The sequence below is a fragment of the Mesoplodon densirostris genome, chromosome 5, assembly GCF_025265405.1.
Source record: "Mesoplodon densirostris isolate mMesDen1 chromosome 5, mMesDen1 primary haplotype, whole genome shotgun sequence".
Classification (NCBI taxonomy): Eukaryota; Metazoa; Chordata; class Mammalia; order Artiodactyla; family Ziphiidae; genus Mesoplodon; species Mesoplodon densirostris.
In genome coordinates, this window is record NC_082665.1 from 138,968,425 (window position 1) to 138,996,104 (window position 27,680).

General features: G+C 37.9%; 1 protein-coding gene across 1 annotated transcript; it reads right to left on the bottom strand.

The window, feature by feature from the left end:
* Positions 1–351: 351 nt before the first annotated feature.
* On the bottom strand, positions 352–27,503 carry CPA3 (carboxypeptidase A3). Its single transcript, XM_060098891.1, is given in 14 exon segments — positions 352–539; positions 2,202–2,377; positions 8,651–8,691; positions 10,619–10,821; positions 11,817–11,907; positions 12,799–12,909; positions 14,503–14,604; positions 15,648–15,749; positions 15,859–15,961; positions 23,929–24,053; positions 27,265–27,340; positions 27,438–27,450; positions 27,453–27,485; positions 27,488–27,503. Coding segments are annotated over 14 exon segments (1,380 nt in total).
* Positions 27,504–27,680: the final 177 nt, after the last annotated feature.

The following is a 27,680-nucleotide window of genomic DNA, read 5'->3' on the forward strand; positions in this document are numbered from 1 at the left end:
GTTTTATTTTTATTATATTGGCACGTGAAATGATGAAGCCACATGGTGAAAGTCTGGTTCTGGAGAAAGTGAAGATTCTCATTTCCTTCCCGTGACCCACTGTATATCACCTTTCAAAATAATACTTTGTGCTGGGTTCTAACTTAACTTGGTTAAACTTTCACCTAAGCCTATTTGTTAAGATACTATTGAGAGTAAATAAAAGCAAAAAGAAATAACATAGGACTTAAGTGAACAAGAGAGGACCTATTCAGGTGATGTGGAAACCACACTTAGGGATAGGCAAAGATTGACATTCTAGTGAAAGGCACGGGAAGAATTAACTGCTTATTCCAAACAGAGGGCAGTTCTTTAGGAAGTATGCTTGAGGATATACTTGACAATAAACTTGACAGCTAGCATGGTCTCTTTACAAGTTGACTTTATCTGAGACCCTGGACGGAGAAAACCAAATTTGCCTTTATCTCGGAGCTCAAAGGCAAATGTGTGTTTGATGCCCACGTTGTAAGCCCAGTCTAAAGAAGAACCTGATGTCGGGTCTGTAAAACATAAGCAATAAATATTTAATTAGAAACAAATGTTAATGTTTTTCTTGAAATGGAAATTCACTGGTGTAAAATTAGCAATAAAAAATTTCATGTACAGTTAATTTCAGTATGACTGGGAATAGTGGTCTGCATAGTATAGTGTCAAGTAAAAAATAATCATGGCTTTGGAATCCATCACACGTTTTAAATGTGTGCTGCATTTTCGAAATTACATTTTGCTTGGATCATTTTGAGTCTAAATTGAGTTTGTCTTCTGGGTGCACATTGTCGTAGATGGAGGTGGTCAAAGCAAGTGCAAGCAGTTGAGGAGACCAGCTGAGGAGGGGTCACTGGTCACTGAAAACCCACCAAGGAAAACTACACATACAAGCTATGCAAAATTACATTCTTTCTAGTAGTTCAGGTCTCTTTCCTTTCATGTTGCTAGGATAAACTATTTTATAGTTAAAAGACCAAGAAAGTTTAAATCAATTATTTTAAGGATATATTTAATCCCCTAATCCAACTTTTCCATGTCAATTTTTATGAAATTTTACTGAGAATGTTATTTGTTAAAAAGACTGAGAATATAAACATCTAGAGGTTATATACACATAAGGTTTATACAACATACCTTACATACAGTGTATGTAAATACTGTAAGAGCATTTATGTATATTTTGATTTACATAATTGAAAAACTAATTTTTTTGTACATAAAATTACTTATGTTTTAGGGAAAGTAATGAGTTTGATACAAACATTTTAGGTTTGAAAGATAAAAATTCAAAGCTGTGATGAAGAAAGAGAGAAGGAATATTTTGGTAGAGAGAGACAGGGTTGGCTTTCAAATTATTCAGCAAATATTTATTAAAACCTTTAACATGCGCAGTGCACTTTACTTGGCACTGTGGAGGGTGGGTGGTGCAAGGGTACAAAGATGAAGAAGACGCTACTGGTGTCTTTGGAACTTACAGTTGGGAGAGAAGTCAACTATGCAAATTAACAGAGATAGGGCAGAATATAAAAGTACCATAGGAAAGGTACAGTATCTTGTGAAGATTGAAAGGAAGAAAGCAATTATGCTTGGTGAGGAGGATGGCGTTTCATGCTCAATACCTGCTCAAATACCACCTTCATGATGGAGGTTGTATTTGGGGAGAGCCTTGAAGAAAGGCTAGTATTTTTCCAGATGGAGATTGAAGAAAAGCATTCTGGCCAGTGAACTACAAGGATAAAGCATGGAGGCATTTTTAGGGACCAGTGAGATATAGTTGGACTGGAAAATGGATCAGTAAGAGTTTGTGGGCAAAGCTCAGACAACCTAATAAAAAAGGAAAGATGTTTTGTTTGGCAGCGCTGGAGAGAGACCAGTTAGGAGGTATTGTGAAGTGACAGCCTGAACTAGTGTAGAGTCACCACACTGGGGGGAGAATAGGTGGGACTCTATGGAAGAAACGTTGGAATGGAAGAGTCACAGAATTTGATGAAAATGATTGAGATTTCAATCTGGGTAGTTGGAAAAAATCCACATGTTATTAACAGAAACAGGAACTCAGAGGGAGTAGTGATGGGGAAAAGAAAGGGTAAAGGAAGGAAGAAAAAAGATGTTTAGCATCAGTCATGCAGGGGATGGGTGCTTCCTGCTAGGGCTCTGGGGACTGGCGGCCAAACATTGCAGAGCTGTCTGGGCTGGAGCAGTCAGGTGAGTACGGTCACATGTCCAGCCTTGGCGGAATGGAAGAGTCATGTCCAGTCCTGGGATAGAAGGCAGGGGGGACTCCATGGGTGGGGCTTGTGCAGGGTCCTTGAGGCAATAGTTGGTCTCTGTGTGCCTTTTCCCCTCAGTCCTGTGCACAACACCTACCAAATACATAGTGTTTGACGCAGAAGGATATGTGAAGCCTCAGTCCTGCGTTGAAATGTGAGTTTGGAGGGTGGGGAGGCTGATGAAAGCCAGGGGTCGCTGCCACCTTTCTCTGATTTACTGTGCCGTGGAGGAAGGAGCCTGGGAAAATGGATTTGAAAATTATTGGCAGAAGCATCATAGGTGAAACTGGCTTGCACACATTCAGGATTATTATGTCTTCTTGGTGGGTTGATCCTTTTATCATTAATGTTCCTGTTTCTGGTAAATTTCTTTGTTCTGAAATTTACTTTATCTGATGTTTAATATAGCCACTCCTACTTTGATTAATGTTTGCATGGTGTATCTTTTTCCCAGCCTTTCAATTTCAACCTGTGTTAAATACGAAGTGAGTTTATTGTAGCCAGTGTATTGTTGAATCATATTTTTCTTAATCCACTCTGCCAATCTCTGTCTTTTAATTAATATATTTAGGTAAATTATTGATATACCTTAAATCTGCCATCTTACTATTTGATTTTTGTTTGTTCCCTCTGTTTTTCATTTCTCCATTTCTCTTTTATTGCCTTATTGTTGGTTACATGAACATTTTTAGGATTCCATTTTGATTTATTTATAATAATGTTTTTGAGTATATCAGTTTGTTAAGTTTTCTTAGTGGTTGCTCTATGTATTAAAATATACATACATGACTTATCACAGTCTACTGGTATCAGTGTTTTATCATGTCAAGTAAGATATAGAAATCCTACTTGCATTTCAATTTTTTTCCCCTTCCCACTTTTAAAATACAGTTGTCTTGATTACTTCTCTACATATGTTAAATATCACATCAGATGGAATTATACTTTTTGATTCAATCATCATGAGGAGAAAGATAGTCTATTTATCCTTCATTCATCCACCCATCCATTCATTATTCATTCATTCATTCCCTAATCTATTGTTTTTCCTTCCTTTCCACAGTTTCAAGCCTCTGTTACCATTTCTTTCTTATTTGGAGAGCTTTCCTTATCCATCTTTAAAGGGTAGGTCTGTAGGTAGGTGACAAATTCTCTTAGTTTTCCTTTGTCTGAGAATATCTTTATTTCCTCTTCATTTCTGAAGGATATTTTTTGCTGAATATAGAATTAATGATTGATAGTTCTTTTAGCCCTTGAAAAATGTTATCCCTTCCTTTTGGCCTTCCACGTTTTCAAATGAGAAATCTGCTGTCATTTGAATTGTTTTGCCCCTTCTAGATTGTTTCTCTCTCGTTGCTTTCAAGAGTTTTTACTTTGACTTTAGTTTTCGGAACTTTAATCATGGTGTGGCTTGATGTGAGTTTCTTTGAACTTATTCTGTTTGTGGTTCACTTGGTTTCTTGAATATGTTGGTTTATGTCTTTAGGAAATTTGGGAAATTTCAGTCTTTGTTTCTTCAAATATTTTTTTCCATCACTATTCTCTTTCTCCTCTCCTTCTGAGACTTTGATGATATGAATGTTTGATCATTTGTGATTATGCCACAGGTCCCTTAGGCTTTGTTTATATATTTTTTTCAATTTGTTTTCTCTCTTCAGACTGGTAAGTTCTATTGTTCTGTCTTCAAGGTAACTGATTCTTCCCTCCATCTTATTCATTCTGCTATTGATCCTCTCCAGTGAGTTTTTAAAATTTAAGTTACTGTGTTTTTCAGTTCTATAATTTCCATTTGCTTCCTTTTGATACCTTGCATTTCTTTTTTTTTTGCGGTACGCGGGCCTCTCACTGTTGTGGCCTCTCCCGTTGCAGAGCACAGGCTCCGGATGCGCAGGCTCAGAGGCCATGGCTCACGGGCCCAGCCGCTCCGCGGCATGTGAGATCTTCCTGGACCGGGGCACGAACCCGTGTCCCCTGCATCGGCAGGCGGACTCTCAACCACTGCGCCACCAGGGAAGCCTGCCATTATCTAATAATAACCTAAAATAAACTATAATCTGCAAAAATACTGAATCACTATGTTGTACACCTGAAACTAATATAATATTGTAAATCAACTACACATCAATTAAAAAAAAAGATACATAGCTAGTAAGTGGTTGAGTCAGGAATCAAACCCAAGCTGCATGTCTGCAGAGTTTGCGTGACTAACCATTGTACTGTACTACCTACCATATGTCAATCTATAGTCCTCTCAATAAAAAGTCTTAATTGAGTTCTACAAGATAATTTTTTTTGTTGTTAACATTTTCTTAAAATGTTGACAATAAGAAAAAAATTTCCTACTCCTTTCAATGCACATTAAGTGCAAGGAACTGACTGTAATACAGTCAAAACAAGTCAAGATAAACCTGAACTGAACTAACACTCTTGTTTCACCCCAAAGAAATCTACGTAAAGTGACACTGGTGACTTAAATTCTATGTTTTTAAAAAGTACGATTGATAGGCGTTAAGCATAATAACACGCACTTTTATGTCAACAAGAGTGGAAATTCTATTTGAAGCAAGAGCTGAAGCTAGAGATGCATGGGCATGAACTGAAATATTTACTTTGCACTTCTGTTGCCCTTAGTATAATTTCAGCTTGAATATCATAGTGGATAGATAGTGGGTGTTGAGCTACAAATTCGGGGTCTTGATTTTCTCCTTTTCAAAATGTAGAGTAGTAAAGAGTATAGAAAACAGTACAAAGTTGAGAAACAAGAGCAGCGCTAGCGATTTTGATGTGTGGGGAAGGCAACAAGAAAGGCACTTTGAAATTAACTTTTTAATTCATTGTGTGACTCATAGATGGATGATATTAATGATACAAGCTACTTGATTCCTATCAATTCAGTGAACTATTCTTGCTAACTAGGAACTATCTTCAGTTATTTCTAAGATGGTAAAGGATTGGCTGTGCTGTAAATATGCAAATATAAGCATTTCACAATCTTTCAATATCAATTTTTGTGCCATCTAAATATTGCTGCTTCGTGGCAAAATAGTTGGTATACAATTTGTCTCTGGTCTGGAATGCTGATTTTTGACCCTGTTCTGCCCCTAAGTGATGAAATCTTTCTGTATCTCAATTTCATAGTCTGTAAATGAGGGATTTAGCTTATATCAGTGGTTCTCAACCCTTGTTTCATCTTAGAATCACTTTGACCACTTAAAAAAATTCAAGTGCCTGGGCCCCACCAGGGACTAATGGAATCTGAATCTCTGGGGATAAGACCTGATCATCTGCGTATTTTAAAAGCTCCTCAGATAATGCTAATTGGACGTCAGACTTGAGAACCATGAATTAGATCATTTCCTAGGTTTCCTCCTGGTTTCAAATTTTATGGTTTTAACTTATTTGTTTATTAGGTTCAAAGTGTAAACATATTTTTCTGGAGGTCAGAGATCTCTCCACAATTTGGGTTTTAAAAATGCTCTCTCAGTCCTTTTCTTCTGTCTCCATCAAATCAAAGAGAGAAAAATACTGGTAAATGTTAGATGCTTCCCCCAAGTCCTGGAACTTGTTAAATGACAATTAGGATATCGGAATGACTAAACTTTAATTGTGGGGTGCTCCTATTGTCTTACCAAGTGCTTTGTTACTGCCTGCTTCTTGTGAATGTTTGATTAACATTTAATCAGGTGCTTTATTAAAGCAGTCACTCCTAAAAGTTTTGAACGTCTATCAAGCTGCTGTAGCCCCATGTGGAAGAGGCAATTCTTTCTAAATCTGAATTGCTTTAAAAAAACTTATAATAAAATAAAATAAAAGAGTTAAAAATACTACTACACAGTTGTATAGAATAGTAATTCCTCTTTATCCTCCCATATTGAAAGTGACACATGATAGCATGGAACTATGTTATCTTTGGTGATCTCCTCCTCCCAGTTAGAATGTAACTCTTTGAAAGTAGTCATTGTGTCTTCATTCTTTTCACCTATCTCTCAAAGCTCCAAGCACTGGGCTATTAGGTGGGTGCTCCATAAATTCTTGCTTATTAAATGATTGTGATTCAATGCAAATGCATAGCGCTAATATGCTCATAATTTGCATATATATGCAAATATACATCATGTATATACATGTGTGCATGTGTGTGTGTATATATATATAAATATATGTATATTTATTTATATATAGAAAGTGAGAGTAATAATCCTTTGATGCCCTAGCTGCCATTTGCAAAGTTTTCTCCTGTTTGGAACGCTTTGTTCTTTGCTGCCAAGAAGATCTGTGTGTTTTTTCTCCTTATGATGTAGGAATTCCTCTTACATCATATCTGGGTGGCTTATCTGGCCCTGCTCTTTCTCAATATCCACTAAGTAGGCTGCCATTTTAAACTGGTGTTCTAGTCTCTCCTTTGGTCCTTTACTTTGCTTACTTTTGTCCACTTATGTAGCTGGGTATATCATCTGTTTTGAAATCTTGTTGTCATCCACTTGTATGTGTAATGAATCCCTGGCCTGGCTGTGTTGCAGCAGATCTATCTGGATGCTGGTGATCGGCTGTGTCACTGTACTTTCTCTTCTGCCCTTTAAAGCACACAACTGGTTGATACGTGATTGCTGATGAATGTTCTCTGGGAATGGAACTTGTCGGTTTTTTTAAGTCATTTTTCTAATTCCACCAAAGGAACCTCCAGTAAATAGGCTCTAGAAGTTGTTTGTGATGACTAAAGCATTTTCAAATTCCATAGCAATTGTTGAGGGTGTAGACTTCTAGTTACAGTTTATTCTTTCAGCTTGGATTAGGGAAGTGGTTTATGAGGTATGGCCAGGTAGAGTTATTGCGTGGAATCCACAGATGCACATATTTATTTTTTCAATCCACACATTCTAAAAGTATCATGGAAATAATCATCTGTATTTGGTGGTGGTGAGTTGTTCCATGAAATGTTTAAAAGTTAAACAGCAGTCTTCATGCTAAAAATGTTGGATATCTTGGCTCTAGAGAGTGATACAGGCTAAATCAAGTCTAATTTTGTTGTGGTTTCAATCCACATTCACACCTTTTGGACAAGTCAGGACACCATTTTCTTTGACCAAGTTTATGAGAATTAATTCTGTTATTGTTCCCTGCCCCATACCAGATATTGTATGATCTGAGAGGAAATCTGAAGTGTAATCCTTGCATTTGAGGAATTAAATTTTGTTAGGAAGTTAAGGTTTTGTGAGCAGTTTCATTGGAATTTCCTGTAAAGTTTGGCCCTAAGAACTTAAACTTGGAAATAGTTTGGAGGAAAGGCGAGTTTTACTAAAGAATTTCCAAACTAAGATCAGTGGGATCTGAGGAGAAAGAGTCTCACTCCCCAGGGTCTGAATTAATGGTCTTTGGTGAAAACTAAATGAATTTCTTTCTATTGCTTGAAAATAGAAATCGCTAGTTATTTTAGCTGCAAAAACCAAATGGGAAAGCAGTATGCACAGTGGTCAAGATCACGGACCTCGGTTTTGTTAAAACCTGGGATTGAATCCCAGTTAAGCTAGTTGCAAGTACTGCACACCTCATCGAACATTGTGAGGAGTAACTGAGATTGTGAAGATCAAGGGCTGAGCACAGTGCCTGACTTGTAAGAAATCTATGTCAATAATTTAAAAATGTAAAGACAAAGAAAGTTTAAACATAGTGAAGATTAAGAAGTGGTGCTGAGACACTAAAGCAAAAGCAGCAGAACTAGGACCTTGTGACCTCCTTTCTTAATCCACCATATAGATTTCGGTTGAACAAAGTAGGAAGGGGCTGGTGAGAGGGACAGGAGACTGGCTTTACACGAGCAGAGTGGCTGAAACTGTTGGCCTACCCGTTTTCCCCCTAGGAGCTAGGGAAAAGACTGTGCTTTCATAGGGACAAGGCCAAGGAAGAAAGAGTCCAGCCAGAGTTAAATGGTTAAAAAAAAAAAGAATTGACTCTGCCCCAGTTAATTCTTGTTATTTCCTGTGAGGATAAAATGGTGGTGGTAGTGGTGGTAGAGAATAGGATGATGAAAGAATTAAACTGTAAATTTGTCTTGATGTAATTACTTCTGTTGACTTTGTAGCCTTGTAAAAGTTCAGTATAATTTGTTTCTAGAAAAATCTTATCCCCCCCCAAAAGGGTGGAATCTGTCTCCTAGATTCACGTATAATTCAGAATCTCCTGTTAAAACCTAAGTTTAAATTAGCAGTTCCAAGATGTTCTAATCCTAACTTACAAATTCTATAACTTTCTTTAATGTCTCCAAAAGAGAATTAGGGGAAGTGACACAATAAATAACAGGAAAAATGTACAAATGGTTGATGCTGTTGAACCACAGGTGTGGAGTGCCTTACTACTGAGTTGATAGGACATTAGTGCCAATCTTTGCAACTTTGGCCTGGAGAGAAAGGGAAGTAGGGGTGGGATAACCGGATACCATATGAATGCCGTTAATTCACTGGAGATTAAAAAAAGTCGATTTTACTGGTGATTTGGCATTTGAAGATCAAAATAAAATAAATGATTGAGTGAGAAATTTATTTTCAGTACGATATACATATTGTCATCGTGGGGCCTTCTAAATGTGTAATCAGTTATGTACAGTAATATCGTAGCTCGTGTTTCTACAGAACCTTTCTTCATAGTCACTCTTCTTTCCTCTCTCCCTCCCTCCTTTTCTTCCTTTTGACTTCTGACCTTCCTTCTAAGAAAACATATTCTTTCTTTTTCCTCTCAGATTTGTTTTTGGCTTCAGATATTTGTCTCTCTCAAAGTCAGTTTCTCCCACGTTCCTCCTTCCTTGGTCTTATAGGTTCCACGCCACCATATGTCTGTCTCCACATATGATTTTAGTATGCCAAGGGAAGAAAGGTGCTTGACTCCTTTTTAAAGTACCTCTGTTTAAATTAGAGTTTTTCTTCTTGAGTGGCAGCTTATGACCTTTAATACACAATAGTGTTTTGTGCTATGGGAATGATGATTGGAATTCATTTTAATGGAGTATAGTCACTAACGTTTTTGTACTCTAGTGAAGATTTTATTTAGTCCACATGTATAATGTATATAACCAAAAAGTAAGTTTTTTTCTTAATCAATTTCATTGCTGTGTAAGAACACTTAACTTTACTCAAAATGGTTTGTTTTGTATTTTTTAATCCATAATACCATTTTCCTAAGGGTAGATTGAATTGTATTGCTGTACCTTTGTATATATTAATAAAACTCATGGGTTCAGATTCTCAATTAGACTGATTAAATAAATGGCTCTATGGGCCACATATTGCTTGTATATTTGTTGTATATAAACAGAAGTTTTTAATGACTGGTTCAAATCTTTGCTCCCACTCAGAATTGAATGCTGAAAACAATTGACTCAAGTCAGAAAGGCAATTGTAACCTCTAAAAAATTAAAAAAAAATTTTGTGAGGCAGTATTTGAATCACAGCTTTCATTTTTTCTAGAGCAATTAAACATATTTATCCCTCATATGCAGAATTTTTTTTTTTAAAGCTAACATGGTTAAATTAGTTTTCACAGAAAGGAAAAGAATGCTTAGTGGATCATACTTTTGGAGAGAGTATGTTTTTAGTGCAGAAGCTTCACAATCATTCAAAATTTCTTTCCTTGGTTCATAAAAGAATTAATGTAATTTCCAAGTTGATCAGGAGGATAAAAATACAATTGCTCTCCTTAAATCTGGTGTCTCGGTGACAGGAATAGCAGATGTCTTTGCTATTGTCTTAGGCTTTTGCTGTGTATGGTTTTATGTTATGACCCATGGTAAATATTTAATTAGGCAACATTTTTGTAGTAATGGAATTCTACTCTGGTAGCCTAGACCTTTTTTCATACTGGCTTTATCTTAGAATCATATCAAAAGATTCTGTTACCTGTGTACTTTTTTTTTTTTTTTTTTTTTTTTTTTTTGTGGTATGCGGGCCTCTCACTGTTGTGGCCTCCCCCGTTGCGGAGCACAGGCTCCGGATGCGCAGGCTCCGGATGCGCAGGCCCAGCGGCCATGGCTCACGGGCCCAGCCGCTCCGCGGCATATGGGATCCTCCCAGACCGGGGCACGAACCCGTATCCCCTGCATCGGCAGGCGGACTCTCAACCACTGCGCCACCAGGGAGGCCCTTACCTGTGTACTTTTATCACATGAAAAATTAACCTAAGGTTATGGTTTTAACTCTAAGGTAGACTTCATTAGTTCTCTTCTTTGGTATTCAAATGTGAATTTTTTTCAAGATAACCCAAGTTGTTAATGATGAACAGACTGAAAGTCAATGGTGGTGTCAGTGCATAAACCACAGGCTTTTCCTACATACCAGTTCCTCGTGGTTAGGTGGCAGTTCTGATATATATCCGTAGGGAAACAATAGCTTCTGGGAGTAGGGATGGAAGGTAAGGTAAGCCTTGATTGATTTTCGGTGGCTTCGAATGAAGTCAGTGACAGCTTTGGTCTCTTTCTCAGACTCTGGTGCAGGGCCCCGATAGATCTCCTGACATGGGACCTTGGTGTGAGGGAAAGCTGCAGAGGACATGGAGAGATGAGATCAGAATCTGCCCCCCATCAGTACAGCCCTTACTTCTTTTGACAGGGATTCACAAAATATTTTTAACATTTTAGTCTCCCAGGTTTACAGGGCTGCCTCAGTGTCCCTGCAGACTAACTTTGTATGCATAACTCAAGAGTATAACAGACTTAGCCCACTTGAATATTCTTATTCTTAGCCTTGTTTATTTTCCCTCCGTTTCCCAGGGTCACAGGAATAATGCATCAGAAGCAGCCCAGGGCCTGGAGTCAGTTCCAATTCAGCCTCAGCTCCAACTCATTGGAGACTGCTGTAAATTACCTTCTCTGAGCCTGAGTTTCTTTAACCTATTTCAGTAGGCAGCTTTCACTTAGGGATATGTGCTATTATCATATTCATTATGGTAGAATAGAATTAGATGCTGAGGTGGTATTTTCAACAAAGTTAGATAAAGAAGAAAATTTATGAATTGGGATAGTGGCAATTTCTCTTTGAATGTATGTAATGATAAAGTAATATTTGTGTAGCAGCTGCAGCATCATCTGATGTAGCAGGTCTCTGCTTATCATTGCTTTTCCCTGCAACCTTTTCACTTTCTTTGCCCCAGATGTTTCTTTTCACTACACATCTGAAGAACTACCTATATGTTGGTTCTAACCACTGGTATTTCTCAAATTTTATCAGATCAGGAAGAGGAGGGACCTGAGATATCTGTTCAGATTATCAGAATTTCTGGATTGTGCCTGATTTTTAGCAAGCTAGATATATTAAGTAAGAGATTGTTTGATAAACAGTCCTACCTCCTACTTCCACCCATTCAACAAAACATTCATAATACTTCTATGGTAGTGATGTTATCTTTCATTTTTTAGATTAGAAAATTAACACTTAGGGAATACCTATCTTTACTGAATAAGTAGGTGGTTTAACTAAATTCGGTGTCTAAACACTCTTTAGAGCTATTTCCCTTGAGATCTTGTCTGCTACTCACAGTTCCATGAGACATTAAAGTTCCTGTTGAGGTCAGTTCCAATGCATTCGGAACGTTGGTTCTTGGAACGATTTTTTCTCCACATGCGGTCCTGCAGTGTTGAATGATGGAAGTGTGTACACAAGCTCAGTTAGCATTTTTCAATTTGATCATTTCAGATTCTCCCTGCAGGTGTCTACAGCTGTATTTGAAATTTATCTAGTTAACCTGAGACCCATTATATAAAGAAAAAAAAATTTTTCTTATAACTTGTAATATTTTCAGAATCGTTTTTTATATTAATAGTCTAAGGCCTTGATAAAAAATTCAGTTAGTTTTAAAAACTGTTGATTCGTTCTGAGTATTAAAAAATGATCAATGTTGTTCTGAAATTACCTATAATTTGAATTTTAGCTTCATTACATCTTTCACCATTTATAGATTCAGATATAATACAGGTCAAATTGTGATTGTTGGAGCATAATTTTCAGAAAATAACTTTTTGTGATAGTATCTGTCTGAAATCTCAAAATCTTATTTAGCAACAGCAGGGTATAAAGAATTCTCTTAAAAGACAGATATCTGTGTCACTCTTTTATTTATTTTTTGATACAATTATTCCACTGCAGATTCTGTCCCAAATTGATGGAATACAGTGATTTTGTTTTGAAGTCATTATGTTCAGAATGTCTCTAAATGACTTTTATTCTTAGCTAGAAATACTTTTGCCATATTGTATAATATACATTTCCTTTATAATTAGTGCTTTATTTCATTTTTCTGCATTACTAGCTTCAGCAGCAGAAATTTCATATTATTTTAAGAACTCCTGCATAACCAGGAAATCATGCTTTCCTTAGTTGAAACTGAGTTTTTAAAAATATACTTTACTGAACTGGAATTGATTAACCAAACCTTAAACTTAATGCATAACACTCAATGTGCATGAAAGTCAGTAAATAATATATTACCTAAATGCAAACAGGAGACTACAGAGCAGTACCTATCTCCATGACTAAATATATCCATCAACATTGAACACAGGAAGAACATAAAAATTCATTCGGTCCAGGAGTTTGGTCATAATTTTGTTTTTACCATAAGTTTTGGTTGCCTGTAGGGGTAGGAAATAATTAAGCTATTGGTATAAAGTTTAGCTACCATGTGGAAAGCTGTGGTTATGATTGTAATGACAACCACTCCTTAAGTCCATTTGCCCAAGGTCACATGATTTCAAACGTATTTCCCCTAACTGCATAAAGATAAATAACCCATATAGATGACAGAAAAAAATGACACTTATTCAGACTAGTGAAATTAATTGAACTAAATATTCTTTAAAGGATCATTTAGGGCTTCCCTGGTGGCTCAGTGGTTGAGTCCACCTGCCGATGCAGGGGACACGGGTTCGTGCCCCGGTCCGGGAAGATCCCACATGCCGTGGAGCGGCTGGGCCCGTGAGCCATGGCCGCTGAGCCTGTGCGTCCGGAGCCTGTGCTCCGCAACGGGAGAGGCCACAACAGTGAGAGGTCCACGTACCGCAAAAAAAAAAAAAAAAAAAAAAAAAAAAAGGATCATTTAATTATCAAGACTTGTAGCATTCCAAATGTAGCATGCAAGATACGTTTCATGGAAAGAATAGAGGCCAAGTGAAAAATTAGCAGTGCAACTTGTTTTAAATAGATTCTTTTCCTCACATCTTTCAGTAAATATATATTGAATTTGTAAGCATAGGAATATGTAAATATTGGGGAGGATTCATGAATTAATTATAAGTAGGATTAAAGAAAAAACACTTTGTTAATAAAAAAATTAGAGCATTTAGATTGACCAATCAACTTGTTTTCTCACATCAGATGGAAATTTCTCTAATTATCTGGACTTTCTATGGCTACCTAAAATCTCTCATTATTCTTGGAAAATCTCTTCCAGGTATATCTGTACTGGAGCCAAGATATTTCTTGTAGCCCTATCTTGTGTGTTCCTTTATGGCTTAAGTATGCGAGCTTATTACTTAAGTAAGCTGAGCTCTCGGCCCTCAGCTGGAAGAACTAAAACAACTGCAGGGATAAATGAGTTCTACTGGCAGATTCATTCCTAGTGAAAAATATCCTTGCCCTGAAAGCAGTTGTGATGTCATATTCCAGTGGCATGATGTATGCAAAAGCTGGCAGAGAAGAGAAAGTTAAAAGATAGTAGGAGTCAGAATACAATAGAAATAGAGTGAGAAGAACAACAAACTTATAAACTGGATTTACTTTTTTTAAAAAGTGAGTCATTTTTCACTTGGAAAGGAAATTTAAGTATGAAAACTCCAAATGTGTGCATAGCCAATTCAATATCTAAACAGGAACTAATGTTCTGTGCTTTGAACTCACTGAAGAAAGGCCAAGTTTGTAGGTTGTAATATAAAGATAGTTTCAGATTTCCCATACTTAACTATAGGAAAAACCATATTGTAGCCAAAAATTGTTTTTTAGTTTTATAAACTGTCAGCTGGAGTTCAAGAAGTTTAAAGGAAGGTGTCAGTTTTATAAAAACCTCAACGATGAGTAAAATCCAGAGCGTTTATTTCCTGACAGCACCAAATGTGGGCTCTTCTTGTTAAGAGGAACTGCACTCATTTGTAAAGGGGTGTTGCCACTCAGTGAAGTGATGGAGACTTGACAATCAAAGGAGAACTGTGTGAATGTTCCAATTGATTTACCTGATAGACAAACCACGGGCAGAATGCTGGGGAGATCCATTCTCGTGCAGGAATGCCACAATCCATAAAAATAGCCTTTCTTCTTTCATCCTTTTCCCCAATCTTTTAAAAAATAAATTTGATATACTATTTTACATGAACTTACACACTGATCTCTTGTTGTCCAAATACTCATTCATAGTATCAGAGCAATTCTTTCACCTGTCTTCTGTTGAATGAGTAACTGTGTATGCACATATTTTTCTCAGGGAGGACCATGGCATGTATCCTTAAAATACATAATTCATAATCTATTTTATAGTATATTTTTCAAAAAATTTTCTTAGTGTCAGAGTTGCTTTTAGGGTTTAAAAAAATCACAGTCTATTGTTTTTCTTATTTTATTGCTAACATCCTTTGGCCTGAGAAAAAGATTATAAAGTTGCTTCTGTTTCTGCCATTTCCTTTTGTTTTTCTTACTTCATAAACATGATGTTTAGCCTGGAATGGAAAAGATTTTGTAGTTGTGTTTGCAGCAGGGAGGAGGGATAGTGGCTGGATATTTGAAGAACTGTCATTTTAGAGAATTTAGATTTGTTTTGAGTGGTTGGAGAGCATGAATGGATGGGAAATTGGGGTAAGGAAGGGCTTCTCAGTTATTAAGGGGATGCTTTAGGGAGCAATGTCTTTGGATGTACAAAAATCCAGCAGCAGCTGAATGGCAATTGTCAGCTCGGTCATAGAAGGGGATTCCCTATCAACACAGAGTTGAAATGCCTCACTTACTGTACTGGGATCCTATGATTATATGATTCTTAAATTTATTTTCTTGCTGGCATTTAGTCATCAGTTTCACTGAATTTTAATGGATGGAAAACTGTTTTATACACCAGGGACATCATAAACTCTTATTATAAAGATATGGGGTAAGAAACTTGTCTGGCTTTGTCCACTGTGTCTGTCAGGTGGTTTATTCAGGGACTTTCTTGGTTCTACCTAAAACCACCTGGCACTTCTATTCTTGAATGGATGTCTAGAGCTTATATGTTCTTCAAAGAAATAAGACTTTTTATTGTCTAAAGATTAACTAGTTGTGTCACAAAGTAACTCTTACATTCATATTTTTCAACAATAGTAAGAATCTGTAGTTCTTAAATTACTTTTACCTTGAGAACATACAGTGGATTATCTTCAACAGTAGTTCCAATTTTAATTCGAGAGACCATTTTAGGATGCTTATGTACCGTTCTTTCAGTCCAAGCAACAGTCTTAAGAACAAAAACAATTTTGAGAGATTAGAATAAAAGAAAACTAAAAGACAACAAATGTTGAGGGTGAGGTTTTTCTTTTTGGAAGTGCAGGCATTTTATATTATACCCTGTCCCAGTTATTGTATTTTGCATAGCTGTGCCTACCTGGGATATCTTCTTTGACATCAAACTGTTTCTCAACCTCTTCTTGTACATCGTGAATCAAGATTCTGTTTGACAGGGGGAATGATAAAATACACATTTACCGGAGAAAGAAAAACAGTTACCTTTCATTTGCAGAAATTTTCTCTTCCTTCATTTCTATCTTAGATCAAGTTTACCTTGTTTCTTCTTTATTCTGTAACCGTGTCTTTTAGATCTGTCATGTGTCTGGCTTCCAGTCTTCCCATTTATCTAGAGCTGTGCTGTTCTTGCTGATTGACTGATCTGAGTGTAGAGGAAGAACATAAATGAGGTATACTCTTAATTAGAGTTTATTTAGCACATGAGACCAAGTACTGCTCATGAATATTGATTCCCATTAACATCACTGGCAAGCACATTATGCATATTATATCTAACTCACTGTATGCTTGGCTTTTGACCTAGGATGAATCTGGGATTTCTGCGAAAAAAATTATGACAACAAATTTGGAATCAGGTGGGGCATGTTGCACTAAAACTCACATGAAGTCTGAGAAGTTTGGAAGTTATATTCTGGGTTGTCTCTACAGACATAATTAATTGTCTTAAGCTCTAAAGAGGGTATGTGGCTTTTGCTCCACCTGCATTAATAGAAGTAGAGGAACCAGGGAAAAGAGAGATTTTATGGTCTCAGAGGTTGATTTGTAGCATACGGCAGTATTAATTAGTCACAGGAAGCTTGTATCTAAGAATATTTTTAGACTTACACGTATCAATTTAGCTCTTGTGATAACAGCAGCAAAAGAAAATCGTGTGAGCTGAAATACAACCTTTCCACAAATGCAGCTGCATGAAGACATCAGAATGGTAACAGATTGTTGCTGATAAGGACTAGAAATTAAGCCTAAGGCTGGAAATTAAGAACTATGGCCAGATGTTATTTTCATGAGCTCTTCCACTAACCAGCAGCCAGGTTTAAGTAGATGAAACCAAATTACTTTCTCTCAAATATTATTTTAGCACTCCAAGATTTGCTTAATTTGTTAAAAATTGTTCCTAAATATAGGTGAAAGGATAACTAATTATCCCTGAGGATTTAATGATAGATATGGCTTTAATGATAGAAATGGCTGTTTACTGAGTCTTTCTTATGTACCAGGTACTCTGTTCAGCATGTTATATACATTTTTCACTTAATCTTTACATCAACACTCTTAGTTGGGTACCATTATAACTCCCATTTTTATGGAGGTTAGGTAGATTTCCAACATGGATATAACTAAAATACAGAAGTTGGGATTTGAACTTAGAGATGTATGACTTCAGTACTCTAGCTAAACCATATACAGCAGTGCCTCCATCGCAAGGAGTGACGTCCCTGGGTATTGCTGTCAGATCTTAGTCTACTGAGGCTTGTGCACGGTTTGCCCAGTTGACCAGCTCTCCAGGAAGCCTGAGTCCCAAGATCAGGGAGCTGGTAAGTTCAGAGAAGAGGCAAAATGAATCCTATGTTGACAATTTCAAGACTCCCTCCTTCTGCTGCTTTTAGAGAGTAAAAAAGAAGGAATGGAGATTGCTTTGGCAATATGTGGTCTTTTGTGGGTACATAAAAATTTTAGGATTATTTGTTCTAGTTCTGTGAAAAATGTCATGGGTATTTTGATAGGGATTGCATTAAATCTGTAGATTGATTTGAGTAGTATAGCCATTTTAACAATATTAATTCTTCTAATCCAAGAGCATGGGATTTGTATCATCTTCAGTTTCCTTCATCAGTGTTTTATAGTTTTCATAATATAGGTCTTTCACCTCCTTGGTTAAGTTTATTCTCTGGTATTTTATTCTTTTTGATGAGATTTTAAACAGAATTTTTTTTTAACTTTCTCTTTCTGATAGTTCATTATTAGTGTATAGAAAAGCAACAGATTTTTACATGTTAATCTTGTATCCGGCAACTTTGTTGAATTCATTTGTTAGTTCTAATAGTTTTTGGATAGAGACTTTAGGGTTTTCTATGTAAAGTATCTTGTCATTTGCAAATAGTGATAATTTTACCTCTTCCCTTCCACTTTGGATGACTTTTATTTCTTACTCTTGTCTGATTGCTGTGGCTAGGACTTCCAGTACTATGTTAAATAGAAGTGGCAAGAGTGGACATCTGTGTCTTATTCCTCAATTTAGAGGAAGGGCTTTCAGCTTTTCACCTAGCTTGAACCCAAGCTTGGATTTGTAATAAATGGCTTTTATGTTGAGATACATTCCCTTTATACCCACTTTGATGAGAGGTTTTATCATGAATGGATGTTGAATTTTGTCAGATGCCTTTTCTGCATCTATTGAGATGATCATGTGATTTTTTATCCTTCGTTTTGTTACTGTGGTATATCATATTGATTGATTTGTGAATATTGAACCATCCTTGCATCCCTGGAATAAATCCCACTTGATCATAGTGTATGATCCTTTTTATATATTGTTGGATTCGGTTAGCTGGAGGTATCACTCTCTCTGACTTCAGACTATACAACAAAGCTACAGTAATCAAAACAGTAGAGTACTGGCACAAAAACAGACACATAGATCAATAGAACAGAATACAGACCCCAGGAATAAATATATGTACCTATGGTCATTAATCTGTGACAAAGGAGGGAAGAATATATGATAGAGAAAGACATTCTTGTCTCTTCAATAAGTGGTGCTGGGAAAACAGGACACCTACATCTAAAATAGTGAGGTTAGAACATTTCCTCACTCTATATACAAAAATAAACTCAAAATGGATTAATGATCTAAATATAAGACCTGAAACCATAAAAATCCTACAAGAGAACATAGGAAGAACAGTCGTTGACATAAATTGTAGCAATATTTTTTTGGATCTGTCTCCTTAGGTAAAAGAAGCAAAAATAAACAAATGGGACCTAATTAAACTTAAAACCTTTTGCACAGCAAAAGAAACCATCGAGAAAACAAAAAGACAACCTACTGAATGGGAGAAAATATTTGCAAATTATATGACCGACAGGGCGTTAATACCCAAAACGTATAAACAGCTCATACAACTCAACTATAAAAAAAAAAAACCCAATCAGAAATTGGACAGAAGACCTGAAAAGACATTTTTTCAAAGAAGACATATGGATGGCTAACAGGCACATGAAAAAGATGCTCAACATTGCTAGTTATTAGAGAAATGCAAATCAAAACAATGAGATCTCACCTCACACTTGTCAGAATGGCCATCATCAGAAAGTCTACAAATAACAAATGTTGGCGAGGATGTGGAGGAAAGGAAACCCTTGTACACTGTTGATGGGAATGTAAATTGGTGCAGACTTACTATGGAAAACAGTATGGAGGTTCCTCAAAAAACTGAAAATAAAACTACCTTATGATCCAGCAATTCCACTCGTGGGTATATATCCAGAAGAAACAAAAACACTAATTTGAAAAGATACATGCACCCGAATGTTCATAGCAGCATTATTTACAATAGCCAAGATATGGAAGCAACCCAGGTGTCCACCAACAGACAAATGGATAAAGAATACGTGGGGTGTGTGTGTGTGTCTCTGTGTATAAATACATACACACACACACACACACATACATATACAATGGAATATTACTCAGCCATAAAAAAGAATGAAATTCTGCCACTTGCAGCAACATGGATGGACCTAGAGAATATTATGCTTAGTGAAATAAGTCAAACAGAGAAAGACAAATACTGTATGATATCACTTATTTGTGGAATCTAAAAAAATAAAGCAAGCAAATATATATATATAGCAAAATAGAAACAGACTCACAGATTTAGAAAACAAAATAGTGGGGAGAGGTATGTGGAGAGGGAAAAGATAGGGGTATGGGATTAAGAGATGCAAACTACTATACATAAGAATAGATAAGCAGCAAGAATATATTGTACAGAACAGGGAGTTATAACCATTATTTTATAGTAACTTTTAATGGATTGTCTTCTATAAAAATACTGAATCACTATGGTATCCACCTGAAATGAATATAATATTGTACTCAAGTGTACTTCCATTAACAAAAAGGAAGGAATGGAGAACTGTGTGCCAGTATACGTGACTGCCATGAGCTTCGTGTGTGTGTGTGTGTGTGTATGTGTGTGTAACTGTAGTGGGGAAGGATGTTTCAGGGAGGCAGAGTCATTGTTATGGTGTCTTATAAACTGGTCTGGACTGCGTTTGCCCCATGCCCACATTCCTGCAGGATAGGGTCTACTCAAAAAGCATGATTTCAGGTTTCTACAGGATCTCATTTGTCTCCAGTAACTCCCTAATTGGGTTACTTTGTATCATACTTGGCACTTATCGACATGGATTTCCGCCAACATTTGAGGCATACCTCTGTGTTGGATAATAAACTTTAAGGCACTAATTTATTCAGTAAGAGGGAAAGGGTGCAGCTGATGATAGTCTCTAGTTATCCCCTGTTGCACAGTGTGTGTGCATGTGTGTGCACATGCTCATGTAAGCACACGTATAAGTGGTCGTTCCTCCACTTTGCATTAATAAAAGTAGTAAAGGAACCAGCCAAAGAACATTATGTGGTCCCAGCCAATCTTCATGAAACCCCTATGAAACATCATTTTAAAGATGAAGAAAATGAGATGGAGAGAAGTTAAATGCACTGTCAATGTTAAATACCTAATGCATGGCTTAAATGGGACTAGATTCAGGCACCTTCACTCCAGAATCTACATTCTTATCTACCACACTCTTCTGCTTTCCACCATGACCAACATCTCTTTGACATTTGTATCAGGTATTAACAATACCCATTTTATTCTTGGGTAAGGAATATATAAAAATGTGGAGCAGAAGGAAAAATGAATAGGATGAAACACTAGAATGATTTATTTGATTGAAATACTTATTTGATAGGACCATGCATATACTTGGAATATGGATTTGTATCTGACTGAACATTATTAGGTAATTAGACATTAATATGAAGTGTTGATGATCAGTTTGGTATAGATCTCTTCCACATTTCTCACATAATCTTATGTGGGTCTTAATAAGATTTTACTTAATTGTATCATTTGAGTTTTACTATTATATTAGTTGTTGTTTCCTGAATTACCTTTCATTAACAACTCTTTATTTTCTAATTTTAACTTTTGATCAAAGAAGAGATAATCTAAAATGTATCTAAAATATGAATATCTAAAAGGTAGAAAAATTAGTAAAAACACTAGGGTTTTCAACTGCTGATTCTAAATATGGTGTCTGTCCTTTAAGGCTCAGTCCAAGGGATGTGCATTCTTTTAGACATTATTGAACCAGTCTGTTCAGGTTTGTTAGTATATACATATTATTTGTTTTTTAGGCTTGGCCTTTTGTGATTTTGTAAGAATGTAAGGGGAAAGAAAGGGAGCAAATGTGCTACTTTAAAATAAAATCTGTCTTGGTAATTTAATTTTCTGAAAATTAAAAAAGATATCACACAGATGCTTTAAACTAAGTAGTGGTTTATATGCACTGTCTAATGAAGGGTATCTTAGTAAATCATTGTGTCAAGCCAGCCTCTTAATGTGGTTTTATTCTGACCGGTGTCTGGGTCCAGCCAGATGTTTCTGTTCTTAGAACCTTCTTCTGTTACTGACTGACACCAAGTAACACATGTAATTAATATGCAGATAAAATTATCTATATAATTAGTACTTGGAGACAAGATTTTAAATAGTTCTTGTCTGCACAGATCACTTTACATATTTATATTTCTGAGGAAGGTAACTATCTAGTTATGTGGCTTTCTCACAACTGTGGCTAATTTGGATCAATTTCTAGAAATCATCTCCTAATTAGATAAAACTGGTTTTTATAGGTAGTTTAACACTTTGGTTCTTGATGTAGATAGCAAGGAAGTATTTGGCATAAGACAAAGTGAAAAACCACACTACTCGTGAAGATCTGGATTTAGACCTCTGTCTGAGTCAGAATTGTTCCAGGCTAGGAGAGGATCAAAGAGGAGAAAGGGCTGATGTGAGTTATCTGATAAAATGGAAAGATGGCAGCCCCCTGCCTGGGTGTCTTCTGTGACAGTGATTTATTCCACTGTCGACACTCAGTGTAGAGCAACTAGCTGCTTGTCTACATTACCAGGATATTAAGGAAACATACTGCTTCATTTTTACCCTGCTGTTCAAACAAAATTATACGAAGTTTGCCAACTAAAATATATTTTAGCTTGGGCTACTTACCTTGTAAGAATTAGTTGATCATAGGAATCTGGGTCAGGTTTATATTAATGAAGTAAAGTGAAGATTGTAATAATTGAGGCACACATTTGAGAAGTCTGGCTGTGAAGTGATTCAAGAGACACGGTCACCAGGGAGTATATAGGGTAGAGGGTTGATTTCTTTTATTTTTTTTTATTTTATTTTTTTTTGCGGTATGCGGGCCTCTCACTGTTGTGGCCTCTCCCGTTGCGGAGCACAGGCTCCGGATGCGCAGGCCCAGCAGCCATGGCTCACGGGCCCAGCCGCTCCGCGGCATATGGGATCCTCCCAGACCGGGGCACGAACCCGTATCCCCTGCATCGGCAGGCGGACTCTTAACCACTGCGCCACCAGGGAGGCCCTTGATTTCTTTTAGATGAAAGAATCGAGACATCATATCGACCTTAGCAAAAGCATACAGTCCATAACACACTACTAATTTCTGTGATTTGAAGGTATATTTATAAACTGTCTACTTCTAATTTTAATGGTACAATTTATAAAATCATAGAACAACATATATCAGTATATTAATTTAAAAGGTTTAAATGCTGGTATAAGTTAATTTTGAATATGTTCTCCCCATATATTAACTGCTACATTTGTTTTACAGCCCTCTTGAAACAACAATAAAAACAAAGACAGTGATAAAAACAATCACACATAATAGCCTGTGACTTTAAGCCATTAAGCCATAGACAGGAATATTTTTTGTTTACTTGTCTATGTATGTGTTTCCTTCACTTCAATAGTATTTATATTTACTAGGAATATTGAAGCAATATAATAAATACAATCAAGTCATGATGAGCTGCAATAAATCCTGCTCTGTAATATGACATTATAGGATCTTGTCTGAGCCAGAAGTAGAAGGCCTTTTGAGTTACAGCACCAAGTTAGGTAGCAGAGGCATGAAATAGCAAGTCAAAAAGAAAGAACTGCTGTTTAGCAGTTTTGAGTGGGGGGTTTCTTAATAAAGGGGACTACTGGAATGACAAGGGCTGGGGGAGTACAGGACCTCTCAGTACATCAAATTGCTAAATACTTTAAAGTATAAAAACACATTTTGTTTTCTATATTGTATATTGATTTGTGATATTCATCTCTGGGCTCCCTGCTTATTTGTTGCCCCAGGGCCCAGACTGCGTGTCCATGACCCATGGTTAGTGCTAAGTTCCAATTTCCTTTTATTTCTCTGTGGGACCACAGCGACTCATTTCTGCATCTTTGGCCATTCGAGAATTCTCTGCTCTTAGATTTGCCTTATTTTACTGCATTGTTTTTGCTTTCTCTGAGGAAGAATTTCTTGCATAAAGAATTATTTATTTATTATGTATTTTACATTCCTACATCTCTGACTCAAGGATGAACATTGTTAGGGTCTCCTCTTATGTATCGGGAGAATTCAAATACAAGAATGTGGTGCTGGTAGTCATCAGTAGTGCTGAGCTCTGGGTTGATTACCTGGCAGGGGTGACGAGTGGGACCAAACCGTCCATGCCTGATCACGTGCACACTGTCCTTACCAGGGGCTGAGTTGTAGAGATGGCAGATATCGTAACTGTCGTTCTTGCAGATCATAGCAAATGTAAGATAGACGTTGAGTGGCCAGCTTTGAGCTCATCACTTTTATAAGCAGGCCTCCGTGGTCTGTTTGGAAGTAACTATAAATTTTATCTCATAGATAGAGCTTTCATTTTGGGGGGCCCAATTTAAAAATTACACTTGCCTTTCAATTTCAAGACTCCAAGACTTTGAGTCTCTAGCACATTTGAATATTTGCATAGGACTTACTCATAGTGCATTCTATTTGGATCCAAGGCAGCCTGAATGGACTGGAATTCCTTTTCACTAATTCTGAAATCTACTGTCATGTTAGCAGCTACATGGTGGGTGATGTCTGGATACCAGAAGTCAAGCTGTGCAGATGAGTTCAGTGTTAGTCGCAGTTGTTTATTTGCTCACTCAACACATATTTATTAAGAAATGACTATGGGGCCTCCCTGGTGGCGCAGTGGTTGAGAGTCCGCCTGCCGATGCAGGGGATACGGGTTCGTGCCTCGGTCTGGGAGGATCCCATATGCCGCGGAGCGGCTGGGCCCGTGAGCCATGGCCGCTGGGCCTGCGCATCCGGAGCCTGCGCATCCGGAGCCTGTGCTCCGCAACGGGGGAGGCCACAACAGTGAGAGGCCCGCATACCACAAAAAAAAAAAAAAAAAAAAAAAAGAAATGACTATGTGTCATACACAGTGAAAGGAATTTGAGGTTTAACGTGACTGAAGTATGGACTCTTCTCTTAATAAACCTATGAGATTTTTGCAAATGTATTTAAGAACGGTTGACTATTAGGGAGTGGGAAAATAACTATTGTACTGATCACTTTTTTAGGACATAGTATATACAGTTGCAAAAAGAATGAGCAGCTTTTGGTTAATCTGTTTGCTTCTACCATCTTGGGGCCAATTGGAGTTGTTTCACAACTGATTTAGCCACAGCATCTGTCTCTAATTGGGAATATGGATTAATATATGGCATCACCCCTGCTCCTGAGTCAGGCCTCAGAACCACATGTCCCAGTAAACTCTGGAATTCCTAGAAGGTTTGTGTCCAATGAAAGCATAATCTCTAGCCATGTCATTTTTCTAGCAGTATGTCCTTGGGCAAATTACTAAAACTCTTTGAGTTTCAGTCCTCGCCCCTAAAAAAGGGTCTAACAGTCCTCCATTGGGGGTGTTGTGAAGATTGTGAAACAGCTGTGACATGTGGGCCACGCAGGCATTTAGCAACGGCTGATTCCCTTCTCTTTATCTTCCTCTAGCTGAGACTTTCAGAAATTTGGTGAATGGGACTATAAAGATAACATTCAGATTAAAGTAATTTAAGAAGATTCCAATTCGTGTTCTTCAAAATCATACTCAATTGTGAAACCCAACGAAGTATAATTTCCCAACCTTGGAAATGTAGAGAAAGTGCTCACTTTCTACCCATCATGCCAAGCTTGCGGGCGTGTCTAAATCTACCTGGCTGTTTTGTGATTGACTTCCTCTCTACCTCTAGGTCAATCAGTTATGTGCCAATAGGGGGCTGCAATGAACCAACCAATATTTATTGGTTTATTTGGATCAGGAAGCTACAGCCTGAATTAGACATGTGAGCGATGTCACGTGGGATGTAAAGGTAGGGCCCTCTAATCACAATAGCAATCTCTCTGTTCCAACAGGGTAATGTAGTACAAGAGTTAGGGCTCAGTGAACCTTCATGAGCATTTACTAAGTACCAGGCCCAGAGCTGGGTGCCAGGGTTGTAGAGGTTAAGAAAAGAGAAGCAAGAAGTTCAGTGTGGGAGGCAGAGCCATATATGCACTTCCAACACGCAGACCAGTGCCAGAGGCAAGCACACGTGTTCTAGGAGCACGACAGGCAACCCGAACTGGGTCATGAGAGTTGATGAACAGAGAAGGACTTCCTCCAGGAGATACTGCCTGAGCTGGGTCTTTTTTTTTTTTTTTTTTTTTTTTTTGCGGTACGTGGGCCTCTCACTGTTGTGGCCTCTCCCGTAGCGGAGCACAGGCTCCAGACACACAGGCTCAGCGGCCATGGCTCACGGGCCCAGCCGCATGTGGGATCTTCCCGGACCGGGGCACGAACCCACGTCCCCTGCATTGGCAGGTGGACTCTCAACCACTGCGCCACCAGGGAAGCCCCTGAGCTGGGTCTTGAAGAATAAATAGCAGTGAGCCAAGTAAAGAGGGAAGTGCCTTCCTCCTGAGAAAAGGTGTGTAGGGCCAAAGTGGGCGAGCTTTTGGTGTTTATGGTGCTTGAAGGGTGAGAAAGAGGGTGGAGTGCAGAGGTTGGAGATTATGAAGTGCTTGGAATAGCACCCTGATCCCAACAGAAGATACTTCTGCAGTGCTTACTACGGCCAGGCCCACTTCTGAGCATTACCCAAATATTAGCTCATTTAGTCTTTACAACAACGTTAGAAAGTACGTGTGATTGTTATCCCCACTTTACAGAGGAGGAAATTGAGTCCCAGAGAGGTTAAGTAACTTGTATAAGGACACAGAGCTAGGGTAGAGCTGGGGTTGGAACCTCTGAAGACCATGCTCTTTCCAGAGTAGGCTGCCTCTCAGTAAAAAGCTTCAAGTGGAGGAATGCAGTTGTCCAGCTAGAGAGCAAGCAGGGTGCCATGAGGACTTGGCTTTGTGGGAGGCAGGGCTAGACCCCTGAACACGAGACAAACTGTACTTGTCTATTGAAATCGTCCCTGTAAAAGGTAGGGCAGACGTGAATTTGGCAGTGACAGAGGAATGAAGAGGAGAGTATGGATGTGAAAACCGTTTGGGAATCAGTACAGGAAGAACTTTTGATTGATTTGATGTGGAGATAAGGGGGTATCTGACTAGGTCTCAGATTCCATTCTGGCTTTAAATTTGATATGTCATCTTGGTCATTTAATTTACTGTCTTTGAACTTAAGTTATTGTTTTCAACAAGTTCCATTTGGACACTGACATTGCAAGTCTGATGGAGAATTTGAAACGATGTACGTAAGGTGGCTGGCACGGTGTGTCTTGTGCATAGGAGCAGCTGAATAACTGAGAAAAGGATAACTTTAGCCCACTGGATTTTAAAAGACGGATCTAACTTCAAGAGTTTTCTTTCACAATGGACCTGCTCTTGGAAAGGGTCACATCTTGATATTATCAACCAGTGCATTGCTGTTATCAGGTAACCAGTACCTTGATGTTATCGTAATTTTGACAGAAATTATGCCACTGGTACAGATCAGTGTGGGAGTGAGGAGAATGGAGCAGGCAAGGCACTACCAGCAGGGAGGGAGAAGAGGCCATGATAAAGGTGTCAGGAGCATCTCCCTGTTTCACACTTTCACCTAGAAAAAGCTGTTGTTTGCAAAGCTTTTGGGTGGGAAAACAGAAGTGGTAATTTGGGGAAAAATAAATAAAAACAAGGGAAGTACTGGCAACTGGCTGAATTATCCAAGTAGCTCCTGTCACTTCCCCCTCTCTTTGTCTTTGGTAGCTCCGTGGGCATTGAAAATAAAAGACAAAAGAAGCAGGTTTTAGGGAACAGAAAGAAAAGATTTTAAAAAAACCCTCTATTTGCTTTACCTGGTTGGTTTTGGCCAAGTCCTTTATGATGTTTGCTTGTTTTTCATCCTGGGGCTCCACCTGTAGCACCTTCTCCCTTTAAGAATACAAAAGATGAAACCGGTAAACTGTAAAGAAGCGTTTCATAATCCTCTTCCCACATGGAGTCTGGAACGCAGGGCGGCAAGATTCACCTGTCAAAGCGACAGGAGCAATTGCAAGGGTGACAGCGATCAAACCAGAGGCAGGATGAACCTCATGGTTCTACTTTGCCGGTCCCAAGCCCCTCTGCCAGTTCTATGCCTCAGCTCTTGTCTGGAGGAGCAGCTCATTTCCTCTTAGGGTTCTGGTGGATGAAATGCCCCCCCCCACCATATTTTCTAGTTGGGGAGGGGAGTAGTGTGGCAACACTAATACTAAATGCCCATTTTGTGACA